The sequence below is a fragment of the Merops nubicus genome, unplaced genomic scaffold (assembly GCF_000691845.1).
Source record: "Merops nubicus isolate BGI_N331 unplaced genomic scaffold, ASM69184v1 scaffold3040, whole genome shotgun sequence".
NCBI classification, from domain to species: Eukaryota; Metazoa; Chordata; class Aves; order Coraciiformes; family Meropidae; genus Merops; species Merops nubicus.
This window is the reverse complement of record NW_008583369.1, coordinates 28,354-42,577: the sequence shown is the minus strand read 5'-3', so window position 1 is coordinate 42,577 and position 14,224 is coordinate 28,354. Positions and strand designations below refer to the sequence as shown.

The 14,224-nt window shown below is 43.2% G+C and overlaps 1 protein-coding gene across 1 annotated transcript in view; it reads right to left on the bottom strand.

Annotated features, from left to right (window-relative positions):
- Positions 1 to 5,138: 5,138 nt before the first annotated feature.
- LOC103773051 (deleted in malignant brain tumors 1 protein-like) overlaps positions 5,139 to 14,224 on the bottom strand; it is a 29,306-nt gene continuing 20,220 nt past the window's right edge. The window contains exons 9-12 of the mRNA XM_008940406.1: positions 12,862 to 12,957; positions 8,973 to 9,293; positions 5,862 to 5,967; positions 5,139 to 5,352 (exon numbers count right to left, since the gene is read on the bottom strand). Of these exons, the coding sequence (XP_008938654.1) occupies positions 5,139 to 5,352; positions 5,862 to 5,967; positions 8,973 to 9,293; positions 12,862 to 12,957 (737 nt within the window). The remainder of the gene's footprint in view (positions 5,353 to 5,861; positions 5,968 to 8,972; positions 9,294 to 12,861; positions 12,958 to 14,224) is intronic.

Below are 14,224 nucleotides of genomic sequence, written 5' to 3'. Positions count from 1 at the left end.
ACAGTGTGAGGATCCCACCCAGCCTGGAATGAGCCATCTGTGTTTATCATCTGGAGTAGCTTTTCTGTAGCACCAGGAAACAACACTGAAACGGAGTGGACTGTTCAAAGACACAAAGATTTTAGTGAAGCCTGACTGATTTGGAGATGTGCTTTAACTGAGCAGTGTGTGGCTTTGAGAAGTGAGCCTGCTGCCTTTGTAAGCCCCATCCAAAAATGTCACACTTGAAAATCTGAAATCCCCTCTCTCGTAACTCTTTCTAAATACAGAGTCACATCCTGCCTACACAACTTCTGTCACCAGGCCTGAGGGCTGCTTTGGTGAAAAGGTGGTTGGAAAAGTACTTCTGTGATCTGACAAATCACAAATTTCATTGAACATGTGGCTCTGATGCCACATCAGTTTTGAACTAGTGTGATTGACTTATTATTAGTGTAATGGACTTATTATTGCACTAAGGAAGAGCTTAATGAGATTCATTATGTATTACTCTTCCCTGGGAGATCAGCAGACCTGAGCTCTCTTTTCAGGCAGATGGGACTTACTACACTATTAGTTTTCCATGTGTATGATGAAATTACCTTTGTGCCTGAAGATACATCCATTGGTACAGCAAATGTTTGTGGTTGTGCTGCCACAAATTAAAATATCCCACTGGAGATAAACTGGAGAGTTCCCCAGGAAGCTGGAGGTGTTAAATTTGAATCTTTCCTAGTGTTCAAGTGGTGAGTAGGTTACCAGAGAGTTATCTTTATTGCAGATGCAACAGAATTTACAGAGCTGTTCAAGTACTCCACATACAGTCATTCTTGTTAACTGTAACCACAGCATTTAACTCGGGCAGTATTCTCACATGTGGGCATACAACAATGTGCTTTTGTTTCCTCTCACCAGTGAAATGTGCTTGTTTTTCCTAGTTCTGTTTATGTAATGCCTTTAAAGTGCTAAAATTTGGCTTCCAACCAGTCTGCTAAAGAAGATACATGGAAGAGAGGCAAAAAGAGTTGTGTTGGACATTTGGATTGTGTTCCCTCACATATTAGGTGAACTGATTCAGAGTCTGTCCACTTTCAAGTCATACATTAGCAATCCAAGAGCAGGTTGTGGGGATGCAATACAGGTATTGACAAGGACCAAAAGATTTGGGTCAGCAGAGTGAAGACTGAAGAGCAAAAAGTTTGGTCTACATAATATGGGACTGACACAGAGGCTTGGAGAATGAATCTGGCTCACAGAATGACATGTTAACCTACCTGCCCTGTGACTCACCAGGTCAAGGGCCAGCCACAGCACTTGCAGAGGATGTTTTAAGTTATGTTCATAGCATTGGGGTACTTCTGATAACCTGGGTGGGAGCCCTAGAGAATGAATTTGGAGTTAATTTGTTTGGATTCTCCTGGACTTCCTTTGAAAAGCCCATTGATCATGGGGTTCTTAAAGAGGACAAAAGTGCTAATTCAACAACTGGAAACATGCAATGGGATGAGCTAAGTGAAAGTAAATTAGTTTATTCATGTGCCATTCATCAACTGCTTTTACAAGCTCTTGCCATTCAGAAGCTGTTGTTAGCTTATTCATGTCACTTTTTTTTCTCCTTTACCTTTTTAGTTCTACAGCTGGCTAATGGGAAGAAGATCCAGTCTGTTACAGCTGGATGGCTGTAGGTGAGTTTCAGAATAACCAAGAGAACTGTCAGTCAAGAGTCCTTGACTGAAACAAACCCAAGGGAGGCCAGGTAAGGCTTGCTCTGAGCTCTTTGCATGCTATCTGCAGAGCGTGAGAGGAATGCTGCTGTTGAAAGAAGTGAAAAAAGAAAGCAGAACAAAACACCACAACCACAGTCATTTCTCACCTGAGCTAGATCTTGAACCTCTTGCACAGTTCTGGATTTGTCCCAGGTCTGAAATGCTTTGTGTGCATTTGAGGCCATGCAGAAGTGGGGATAAAATTTCAAGTTTGATTTCAAAAATGTTAGATAAGCAAAATCATGTAAAACTCTTGCTGAAACTTTAATTTTAAACCCAATAACACAGAGTGAATGGCAGCCTTTGTAAAAGGGGAGAAGGAATTGAAGTGCTGGTGCAGAATAGTGAGGAAATTGATTTATGGCAGACAGACAGGCTCCCTTTCCACCTAGGTGAATGAGGAGATGGATGTGCAACATATGGAACCACTAAGAAAAATGGCCCAGCTCTGGAGGAAAGGAAATTACAACACACTTAAACCCTGTTAGACTAAACTGCAGACCATTTTCCTAAGCAGCTCAAGGAATGGAAACATATAACCAGTGAAAAAAAAGTTTATCTTTACATCTTTAGGATGGTAATAACACCTGCTTTGACCAAAAGAAGGAACATGTCAGACTTCCAGTGGTGCTGGCCAGAAAAAAAAGACCAAAAAAAGAAGAAAGAACATGACTTTGTGCAGATGGGTCAGGTAATAACTTATAGGTGAGATCAGTGTGGAATTTTTGTATGTGAAGAGGGCTAATGACCATGTATTAGGGAAGAATCATATGTGAGGATAAGAAACAGCATCCTGTTCATGTAGCAAATGTCCTTACTGTTGGACTCCACAGGACCTGGCAGCAGAATGCAGAAAGTCCTCTGTAGGGTTTGGAGTAGTCTGTAGACAACACAACTGTCATAACATTTGAAGATGATTCAAATGAGCCATAAAAAAATCAATTAAAGATCTAAAATTACATATTTAGCAGGATTGTTTCTTTAGGATTCCATTCATTTGGAAACGATGAAGAGGACTAGAGCCAGAACTTCTGCAGAGGTGTTCAGGTGAGGTGGGTGTTGCAGCATGAAGCCAGCTGTCACTGGGGTGTATCTGTGAGGTGCAGTGTAATGACATCTGAGGTGTCTGCAGATGACTTAGCTGGGATACCATGAGTCATTTAGTTAAATCTACTTTTTGGGTAAATCAGATGCCATTGAAAAACCTGTAATGATGTTGCACTAACTATTAAAAGAAACCCTGAGACTCTTTGTTAGAGAAATCTGGGAGGCCTTGGTTGTGCAAAATGTTGAAGTTTGAGATGGAAGGATTTCAGATTTGAAAGATTGCCCTTCAACCATGTTGCACATAAAACTTGGTCTGAGTGGGAAAGCTTGAAGTTTGAGATGGAAGGATTTCAGATTTGAAAGATTGCCCTTCAACCATGTTGCACATAAAACAGTCTGACTGGGAAAGCTACTGAAAAAAAAGGCAGTCAGTCTTTCTTTCCTTCCTGAGGTACAGAAACAAGCACAGTCCTGAGAGCCTCAGCTCCTTCTACCACAAGGAGAATGCAAACCACCTTGAAACACATCCAGGTACTTTTTTGTCATGAAAGCAGGGGGTTTGTACAAAACATGTTTTTTTCTTATAGAAGCAAGCTGAAATATGATGCATCTGTGATGAGCCTGTATTTCAATCTCAGACCTATGCCTTCTTTAAAACAACTCTGATTTTGAACTCACTTTAAGGATTTTGAATGCAGCTCTCTTCATCAGGAGAACATACTTACACTGCCTTTAAACCTGGAGGCACTGAATACATGCATAAAGATGTTGCAGAGCGTTTGAATTAGCTTCTGGAAAGGGTAAATTTGCATTTATTCTGTATAGCCTTTCATTTCTGAAAACCCCCACGCATACTTCCAAGGAATTTTCAAATGCTAGCATCTGTTTTGTGTGCATTTACAGTGTGAGCTGGGGTGTGGAGCCCTGCCAGTCAGTGCTGTGTCCTTCAGAACCAGGAAAATGATGCCTGTGGCTATGGTACCCTGGTAATTTACCCTGGTAGGTACTGGTTGGTAATCAAAGGGTTTGGAATTACTTGGAAATGAATGATTAGAAAATTTTCTTGCATTGGAGTTGATAGTAAGGGACTGGACCCCTAAGCAGGGACCCAACAAGGCTTCTTGGAATTCCTTTAAGATGAGATGGGAATGGCAGTAAGGAAGGTGTTTTACAATAGCAGATTCCCAGAACAAATTAGTGAGGATTTTAGGACCAAGAAACAAGGATTCAGCTCTCCTGACACTTTCTACAGGCAGTTTCTCTCACTGCCTGCAGCTGGGAGTGCAACAGCAGGGAGAAAGTCAAGCACTTGAAATCATTCCCTGTGAGCAGCAGAGCAGTGTGATGGAGTTTGGCACAAGCCAGGTATGATTAGGAGATACTGTGGCTCAGGATGGGCATTTCTGTCCTGCAGGATGAGGACTCTGGCAGTGAGCCTGCCAGGCAGTGGCCAGGCTTAACCACCAGGTAGGAGGTTAGAGCTGGAGCCTTTGGGGGAGATCCCTGTGATTTTGACACTTCAGAGCTGTCCAAGTTATTCGTGGAGGAGCTGAGTTTGGATGACTCTAGTCCCTTTTTTGAAGGGATGAAGCATCAAAGGAAAAGTATCTGGAGAAAGTGGATTTTTGTATCTTGTGTGGCACAGACTCTAGACACTAGGCATTTGGAGTCAAACAATTTACCATTAAAGTGCAGAAGCATTTTCTTGTCTCAAAGTGATATAATTTGAACAGATACTGAAGGAAAATGTATGAAACACAGGCGTATAATGAAGTAAATTTAGATGAACAAATTTTTATAGTTCTAATCTCCAATAATAAATCCTGGCATATAGAATTATTATAATAGCTTGTGGGCATTGCAGAGATTATATCTCAGTATATCTACAATATTTTTTCCAAATATTTTTGAGTTCCTATTTAAGGTAATTTCTGAGATAGTGCTGGTTAGAAGGGATGCTTGTCCTTTGATTTATGCCTCTGTGAGCTGTGTATCTGTAAGGCAGGTTGATCTTCATTAAATGCTCAGTATTTGAGTTGTGTGGCACAATGGGGACAACTCTGAGAGGGAAATAAAGTCTTGATGAGAAAAATGAGCCAGCCAATCCAATTAGCCATTGTCACTGAGAGTATTTACTGAAGTTTAGGATTTTACAGATCTGAAGGACAGACCCAAAAGATCTGGAATTAATGAACACAGGTAGAGCTAAGATTAAAATACCTTTACATTGACACCCTTGGGTATAATCTGTTTTTGGAAATGAGTAGCAGCTATGCAATAGACTGATCACGTACAGAAGTGATGAATGTAACCTCATGGATAGAAGCAGGATTATTGAGGCTGTCACTAGGAGATGATGATAATCACAGTGCCTTTGCTTGCACTTCTTTTGCCTCTCAGCAGGTAGCCCTGGTGGTGTTGGAAAGGGGGAGTGAAGCTGTTGCAGGCCAATACTTTGCACCGTAGGCAAACCCTTGGGTAGATGGGACCTCTGAACTTGAACTGGAGAATCCTCTGGCCTGGTGAATAGTAGCTCCCACAGGTTGGGTCCCTTACACACCTGAGAAAAGAAAAAGGAAAAAAAAAAACCACATACAATTATCCTACAGAAATTGTGACATGGTCACTAAGCCCATTTATGTCATTGGCTATAAGAAACTTTCCTTCTGACATTTCTAACTGAAGCACACAACTTCTGAAAAGTGATGCAACTAAAAGGAATTTAAGTATTATGTTAGTATAACATGACATCCATGAATATCACATATGCATGTAAATGTAGAAATGTGAAGCACCTGATGGAATTTTGAATGTAAGGAGGAGTTACTTTGTAGGCCTCTTACCTTTCCAGAGTTATTTTTTTATTCCAGCCTTACAGTTTCTAAAGAACTATGAAAGAACAATTCCATATCCCAAATCAGCAAAAACCCCTTTAATGAGATGCTTCATACTTCTCTAAATTTCATATATTATTTGTGAAATAACTGCCTGAGAATTTACACCATTTATTCTTCCCTAGCAGAATATTCTGGTGGATTAAACCAGGAATGAGCATGAGTAAGTACTTACCCTTCTATTCTCACATTTTGCACCCCAAATCCTGTCGGTTGGCACACGCCAGCCAGGTATCTTAGTAACAGCACCCGGAGGTACTGAGGCAGGTAATTGAGGCTCACTGCAGAAGAAGAAATTTGATGTTAATAAACCACATGTAAGCATAGAGTAAAATGCAGCATATAGTAAACACTAGAGTGCTTTGCTAAGCTGCCAGGTTTCCCCAGATCACAGCTCTCACCCAGCACAGAGCCCTTGGCAAGAGAAGTTGTTAAGAAGGAGAAAGAAACAAGAACTCACCTGAGTTTGTAGTTGCTGGGTCTGTTTGTGGATGAGCATTTAGGGTAGAAAAAAATAAAGAAGCTAAGTGAGACTCAGTGAGGAAAACTTTTTTTTTACCTAATTTAATATACATTGTAATCAGCTGAATGTCTTGAGACTAAGAAATGATGGTAGCAACAGGGCTGAAGAATAGGGTTGTCATGGGCAAAGGGCTTGCATTAAGAAAGTGTTGGGGCTTGAATACTAAAGATGATGTGTTACTAGTGTTGATGGGAACAAGACTGAATTCTGTGTACTCCTGTGTCCCATGCTCAAATGCCTGCTTTGCACCTGAAGCTCAGGCTCCTGTACATTGTCAACACAATGTTGGACTGAGGCAGCCAAGTGCCCTTGACCAACATGTAGCTGATAGGGCCAGACTTTAAAAGAAAACCTTGGTCTGCTATCTAAGCACCTGAGGCAGAATATTTTCAGTTCATGAGCAGAACTTGGAATTCAAATATTTCAGAAGATGAGGATGACAGCCAGAGGAACACTGCGTGACTTACTGGTGGTAGTGGCCACTGCTTCAGGAGTTGGAGACACTGAAGGAGCAGGTGAGATTTTTACAGTGAGAAGAGAAAATATGAAATTAAACATTGTCAATGTTTTCAATACATTGATGACTCACATGAGAAACAATAAAATGCTCACCACGGTTCAAGAAATGACCAGCAATAAATACCTGATTTTTCAGCCGTTGTGGACTCAGCTGGGACTGTCAAAGAGAAAGTAGAAGCCACGCTTCAGTAACTGCTCCATTGTTGTGTGAGCAAAGGAAGGGCTGTTAATGGGGAGGGAATCTGTGGTTTCCTCCCAGGATCAAGCATGAGACCAGTTCTACTAAAGGCAGAGCCATACACACCTGCTGCTTCAGGGGTTGTGTTTTCTGCAGGGCCTGAGAGAGCCATGAAAGAAAAGAGAGCTGCAGGCTAGCCCTGGTCCCAGCCCAGGGCAGGTACCCGAACCACAGGAGGCCTGTGGGTCTCACTGGAGTGGTGGTCACACACAGCACTTGGAAGATGCTGTTGCCCAGAGAGGTGGTTGATGGTCCATCCCTGGAAACACTCCAGATCAGACTGGAGAAGGCTCTGAGCAACCTGCTCTAGTTGCAGATGTCCCTGCTCACTCCAAGGGGGTTGGACTAGATGACCTCTAAAGGTCCCAAACCATTGTCTGACTCTACTTAAAAGTGGCAGCAGTGCCACCTGAGCCAGGGATCCTGCTGTGCATGTCCACACCTAACATAACCATGGCTGTTGGGACCAGTGTTCTGTAACAGCAGAACTCTGAGATGAGCCTCAAGTATCTCAGAAGCTCATCTTACACACGTTTAATGGCTTTGAAATTTTTACCTTCCTACTGGTGCTTAAGTTACTATATAAAATATATCAGCTGTGAAAGCTTTGGAAGACCCCTCTATAGGGAGAACTCACCAGTTGGAACAGGCTCCGTTGTGGCTTGAGGATTAGCTGGCTCTAGGAAAGAAAATGGTAAGATGAATTTCTGTTTTTACTACAGAGGATGCTCAATAACATTCTTCAGTTACTATGGGAAAAAAAAAGAAAGCAGAAATGATATAGAGCAACCCATTCCTCTCCATCACCAAGAGGGAGAGGACTACCAATCCTTTTTTAACTGCTAGGTGGTAACAGCTGCAGTTACCTCACAAGTGTAATCTCTAACTGGTTTAGGTGTGGGACATGCTCACCAAAGAGCCACACATCTGCTTGGGCCACGTGTTTAACTCCACTCGAGGTCTTTATGACAAAAACTAACCATTAAAAATTTGCTTTGATTTTTCCCCAAGGAAAGGTATCCTCAGGATAAGCTGCAAAGCAGCATTCTTTCTGCCAGGTCTCATCAGCTGCTTCAGACAGTTAGATTTCATGTTGGCCATTTCAGGCTCCTAGAGTGCCCATCGTGTGGATGAGCTTGGTTTGAAATATAATAGTGGTGATGTAAAATTAGATTCGAGTAGTAATGCATAAATTAGTTAGGTAGTGGCATCAGGTAAGACTGACAATGATATTCCAGGTAGTTAAAGGATTTGACAGTTACAATAAAAAATTAGAACACGAGTCTGTGTGAAGAAACTGCATGAGTTAAAAGCAAAAAATGTGGTAAACCACAGCAATTCTCGTAGGCTGGTTTCATGCCTGAAATGATTTCAGTGATGGAAACAAGTCGTGTGAGCTCGAGTTGCTCATGAAGCAACAGTTCCCAGCAGGACTGGGGCAGAGATCGTCCCCTGTACTCAGCACTGGTGAACACACACCTCAAATCCTGGGGTCAGTTTTGGGACCCTCGCCCCAAGAAGGACATTGAGGTGCTGGAGCATGTCCAGAGAAAGGCAATGAAGCTGGTGATGGGTCAGGAGCACAAGTGTGGGGAGGAGCAGCTGAGGGAGCTGGGGATGCTGAGCCTGGAGCAAAGGAGGCTCAGGGGAGACCTTCTGGCTCTGCACAGCTCCTGACAGGAGCCTGGAGCCAGGGGGGGGTTGGGCTCTGCTCCCAAGGGACAAGTGATAGGACAAGAGGAAACAGCCTCAAGTTTCGTGCCAGAGGAAGTTTAGGTTGGATATTAGGAGAAATTTTTCCCCTCAAAGGGTTGTCAAGCCCTCAAACAGGCTGCCCAGGGCAGCGGTGGAGTCCCCATCCCTGGAGGAACTGAACAGCTGTACAGCTGTGGCACTGAGGGACACGGTTTGGTGGTGACCTGCCAGTTAACAGTTGGACCTGATGATCTTGGCCTCCCAATCAGACCACTCCTATAATTCTCTGACGCAGAGAGGTGGTGACGTACCTGCACAAATGACGCTGGCGTCCTCTTTGTGTTGGCAGTTGTGGACAGCGAGGCCTCTGTGGGGGCAGTCCCACAGGCTCTCCTCCTCCCCCGTGCACTGCACGTCGTCGAGCAGGATGGTCCCGGAGCCCGGACCGAACTGACCTTCGGACAGAGCTATCAGAGCTTCTCCACAGCCCAGCCTCCTGCACACCACCTTGGCGTCGGCCAGGTCCCAGGAGTCGTCGCAGACGGTGCCCCAGCTGCCGTTGTGGTAGAGCTCCACGCGGCCCGAGCAGCGGCCGTCGCCCCCCGCCAGCCGCAGGGACGGAGCAGAGGGAGCTGTGGGGAGAGGGGCCGTGGCACACCTCAGTGTCTGCACCCCGGGGGTGGCACAGCCTGTCCCCAGGCCGAGGGCCCCTGCAGCCTGCCAGAGGATCCTCCCCTGGCCTTCAGCTGTAGGGTTTTCTCAATGCTCAGACCCATCTTTCTACAAGGAAATAACCCAACGGGCGTGGACGTGGTCCTCTTCCACATTGTGCTCATCTCTGGGGAGATGATCCTCACTATGCAGCTAGCTGCCTCCTTCTCCTTCTCTTTACCACCATTCCCATCTACACTGTCCTGCTGTCTAAAGGATGAACACAAACACCCAGAGTCAACCTTTTCCTGGGGTATCTTGCAATCTGAGGGATAAGGCTTAGGTTGTTTTTTTTTTTAAATTTCCTTTAAATAATGCCCGTTTCAGGTTCTTTTCCCATCCTTGCTAACCCTCTGGCATAACAGGTGGTTGGCACAGCATCACTTCCCCAGAATAGTAACAGAACTATTTCTACAGACCAGGCTCATTTCGGAGAGCTGGGTACTTACAGAATACTCCACACATCCATCTCACCTTCGGAGGGAAAGGCTTTTAGAGATCTGAAGTTCCAAATTAGTTTTATGGGCCTGGAGTGTATTTTTCTTTCAGAGAAAGAAATCAGAGACACCATCGACGAGGTAATTGAGTCCCTTCTAGTTTTTGGCCACCATAAACTGTACCAAGTATACACACACCTGTCTTACTCCTTGGTGGGTCAGTAATTATGAGGTTTTCATTTTGGGACATTTTACTGTTCCCTGGCAGTCATTTGTGACCAGGTAATGCACATCCATTCAGAATGAGGGCCATGTTTCCTAGGACTCTCTTTGATCAAAGCTCCTTCCATCCAAGTACCCTGCTTATCATTTACTGCTGCAAAAGTTGGCAGTAAAGAGAGGCCTGCAGCAATGTGCTTGGCTCACTTCCCAGGATCTAGGTCTAAGCTTCTGCAAGACTGACAAGTATGATTTGAGGGAGAAAAAAGGATAATTTGAACAAAACAGAACTGATCTGTTGATTCAGGTGTTGAATATTCACCGTGATAGTGGAAGATGTTAAATAAAAGTTTGAGAATTGGACTATATTAGCTATCTAAATCCAGGTGGGAATAGCAAGAAAGAGGCAGATTAAAAATTCAATAACCAGATCCAGATCTTGACTTAATTTACAGGCAGGAATAAATTTGTTGTGATTCAGCTGATATTAAAAATGGCTTTATTGGGAGGGATGGATCTTTCCTATTAAAGTTGCTAAGTAAATGAAGTATTTCCTTAGTATGAAATATGAACATTGACCTGAAATTTTGAGGGTCACTTTTTTCAGAAAATAAAGGACAGATAGATTGAATATCCCTCCCAAGACTCTTGGGAGACAAGACAGCTGAAAGGCAGGTTTTTACTTTCAGCAAATTAATAAAAGAAAATGATGCTTGTATCTCTTCAAAATCAATGCTTTGTGCTTAGTTATGTCAAGGGATTCAGTGAGCACTTGTTTGTGTTAAAGTCTCAGGAAAACTAACACTTTACCTGCAGTATGTACAAACGAAAGTAAATGAGATTATTAGAGCTATAGAGGAGCCTTTTTCCCCCTTTAACCATTGAACAGCATCCCTGCTACACACAGTATGGCTAAAGAAGATGAAATTGTTCATATACATGGTTGAGTAGATATAGGCAAAACACTTAATACTTACAAGCGTAGGAAACCATATACACACCATGTATTAAATCCTTTAAGCCCGCATAATAGTCAAGAGATCACTCATTTAAGAAATTCACATTCCACTTCTGAAAGCCAAGCAAATCAAGGTTTCATTTCTCAGTTTCACTGGTGTATGCAAAGAAGTGCAAACCCCCTTCATTCAGCTGGGATAGAGCCCAGGCTCAATACGTAAGGCAAGCAGCAAAATCTAATCAAAGGTCTGTAAAATATTCATCAAAGTGGGAAACTTTTCATTTCTACCCTTTTGAACGTGAAATGACTGGCAGGAAAAAGAAAATCACAGACTGAAATTTCTTCTTCACTGTGCTGAAGGTTGGTCTGTCAGTATCTAAAGTGTTTGAAGAACTTAGGGTGGATGGGTCCTAGATCTTGAACATGAAAATATTGTTTGAAATAAAGTTAATGGGTGGAGCAGTAAGAAAATTTGTGTGACACTTTCCAGTGCTGCTAGCCCTGGTAATGAGTCAGAGCTCTGAACTCATAGGTAGGAGACAAGAAAGGCTGTAAAGAAAGGAATTCTCATGTTATGCAGCATCTTGGACTAACAGATGGCGTGGGTGTTAGCCAGCCACAGGTACTGCACTGTACAGAGATCCTCAGCCCCTGCCACTGAAGCTGGAGTGGCACAGGGTGGCAGAAGGACAGGCAGGATCCCTGTGCTCTCTGGAGGACATGGTGAGAATTCAAAATGATCTTCATAAACTGTATAAATGTCAAAACTCAGCAAGCTGAAATTCAATAAAGACAGGTGGAATGGGCTGCTCCTTGGAAAGAGAAAATTGATGGACAAAGGCAGAATCATCCTTTCAGCTGGCATGGAAGGACCATGGAAAACCAGGGAGCTGGCAATGTTAACACTACAGTGAGTCAGTTCAGCCTCAGGCTTGATCTCAGAGAGATACATGGGAGCTGCTTATCTCCTTGGTGCTAAAGAGACCTCAGCTACTCAGTCGGTGATTGCACATTTAAGAAACAGAGATAATGGAGAGAGCTTGGATAAATTAATCAAGGATATGATAGGCTTGAGAATCACGAGCTCTGAGGAAAGCTTTAAAGAGCTGGATTTATTTTATGTGGGAAGTGTCTTTCCCTACTCTGCAGAGGTCTCTAAAAGAGGCTGGCCACCAGCTCCTCTGCTGCCCAGAGTCTGCAGAGAGCTAAAAGAGCAGCTGTGGGCACTTTGAAGAACTGTGAATATTAATTAATTTTTTTTGTGTGTCTTCAAAAGAACCTGTCAAGTTCAGAGGCAAGGTACACACAAGTCATCTCCCCTGGAGCAGATTTGCATAGGAATGTAAAGCCTAATGGTGCTATCGATTCCTGCTTGCCTAGAAGAGGAGGTAGGACAGCATGTGGTGGATAGGAAAGTCCCAGCTCAGTTGCTGTAAAATGACCCTGTCTGGTGAAATCCTGCATTGAAGGTTTTTTTTTTAATACCTAACAAGTTATTTCATGGATTCATTTAAACAGCTCACTCATTAAAAGCTAGTAAAGTATATTACAAAATAGATGCCAGAATAAGAATTACCCCAACAAAGAGAACCAGGAAAAGGTGGCACTTATGCACACACCTTCACCATGATGAGCGCTGAAGAAGGGCTGGTCCCAAGCTCTGTAATTTCCCCTTCCCAATGGGGACCACTAAGAGGTGCTGGGGAAGAGGATATGAACAGGACAAGCATCCAAGGTCCGCCCAGGATTGTCTGCTAGCCACCTCTTTGCAGCTCAGGGATTTTCTGAGCCCCAAATAATTTCTGAGCTCCGGGACAGAGATGTTTTATTCCCAAAGAACACAAAGCACACAGGTTGTATGTGGCTGCTCCTCACCTTGGCTCAGCATCGAGGGTGATTCCACAGTCGTTGATACCTCCATGCTGCCTGTGATCAAGTCTTCTGCTTCTGGCACAGAATCATCTGTTGAAGCTTTTGAGAAAAAAAAATCAACAGGAGAGATTTGCAGCAATTAGGAGTGAACAGGTGAACTGAAATCTTGATGAAAGTAAGTAGATTTGGATTTGCAGGACAGTGAGTCAATGCATAGTCTTTTTGCTGAAATAAAAAAGACTTTAGCTTCATTTAATATTTAGTAACAGAGATAATAGATATTTCTGAGTGCAGTCTTCTTCTACTGGAGATGCAATAGTCATTTGGAAAGATGCAAAAAAAAAGACTTTAGCTTCATTTAATATTTAGTAACAGAGATAATAGATATTTCTGAGTGCAGTCTTTTTCAACTGGAGAGATGCAAAGTGGCCATTGTCAGGAGACATAAAGAATGAGATTTGTGGGGTGCTGTGGAAGTGACTTCCAGCACCCCAGTGTGCCTCACCTTCCTCGACGGTCGTCCAGGTCCCTGGAGTAGATGGTGTCTTAGGCCTTGCTGTGCATGTTCTGGGTGGAGAGGAGGACACTGTAGAGGTGGCTGGGGGGGTGCAGAAACACGTTACTAAACAGAATCACCACCAAGGAAAAGAAAAAGACCTTTCAAGGGTCTGTGAAATCATTAATACTTCAAGCTTCATGGAAAAGAAAGTCATTTCTCTGGACTTTAACTTTTAGGTAACGTGGCTCAGAACATCTTCCAAATAGTAATGGCAAGTGAACCTGGGAGAGTGATGCAGCCAGTGCACCTCTCAGGAGGGTATAAACACACCTGATCTCCATGCTGCCTTTGCACTAATTTAAGAACCAGGAAGAATAAAGCAAGGTTATTAAAACCATTGAAAGTGAAGAAAACATCCAGGTAAGAGTGCATCAGATGAACTGGTTGTTCATACAACTGATTGAACATGCAGGCTTGATGATTGGATATGCAAGTAGGCTTAATCACATACCCATTTTCCCTCCAACCACATTTTCCTATGAAAATGAAGATGATGTTGGCCATTGGCTTTTCCAGAGCTAGTTACATGCAGAATTATTAAACATTTTGACTGAATTCCCAGTGTTCCTTCTGTCTGCTCTAAACAAATTGCATCTATCCCTCAAAATTTCAACACATAACATTTCCAGGTTGGTTTTCTCCCTTGCCTGTGTTGACAGAAGTCAGGGGTTCTGTGGTGGATGCCACAACAGACATCACATCAATGAACTTCAGAGATGTTTGCCAGTGGTGCCATGAGTGCAGAAACAGACGTGCAGAATATAGAGCAACTGTTCAGGGCTTCTACAGTGTGGTTTTGTGAGTTCA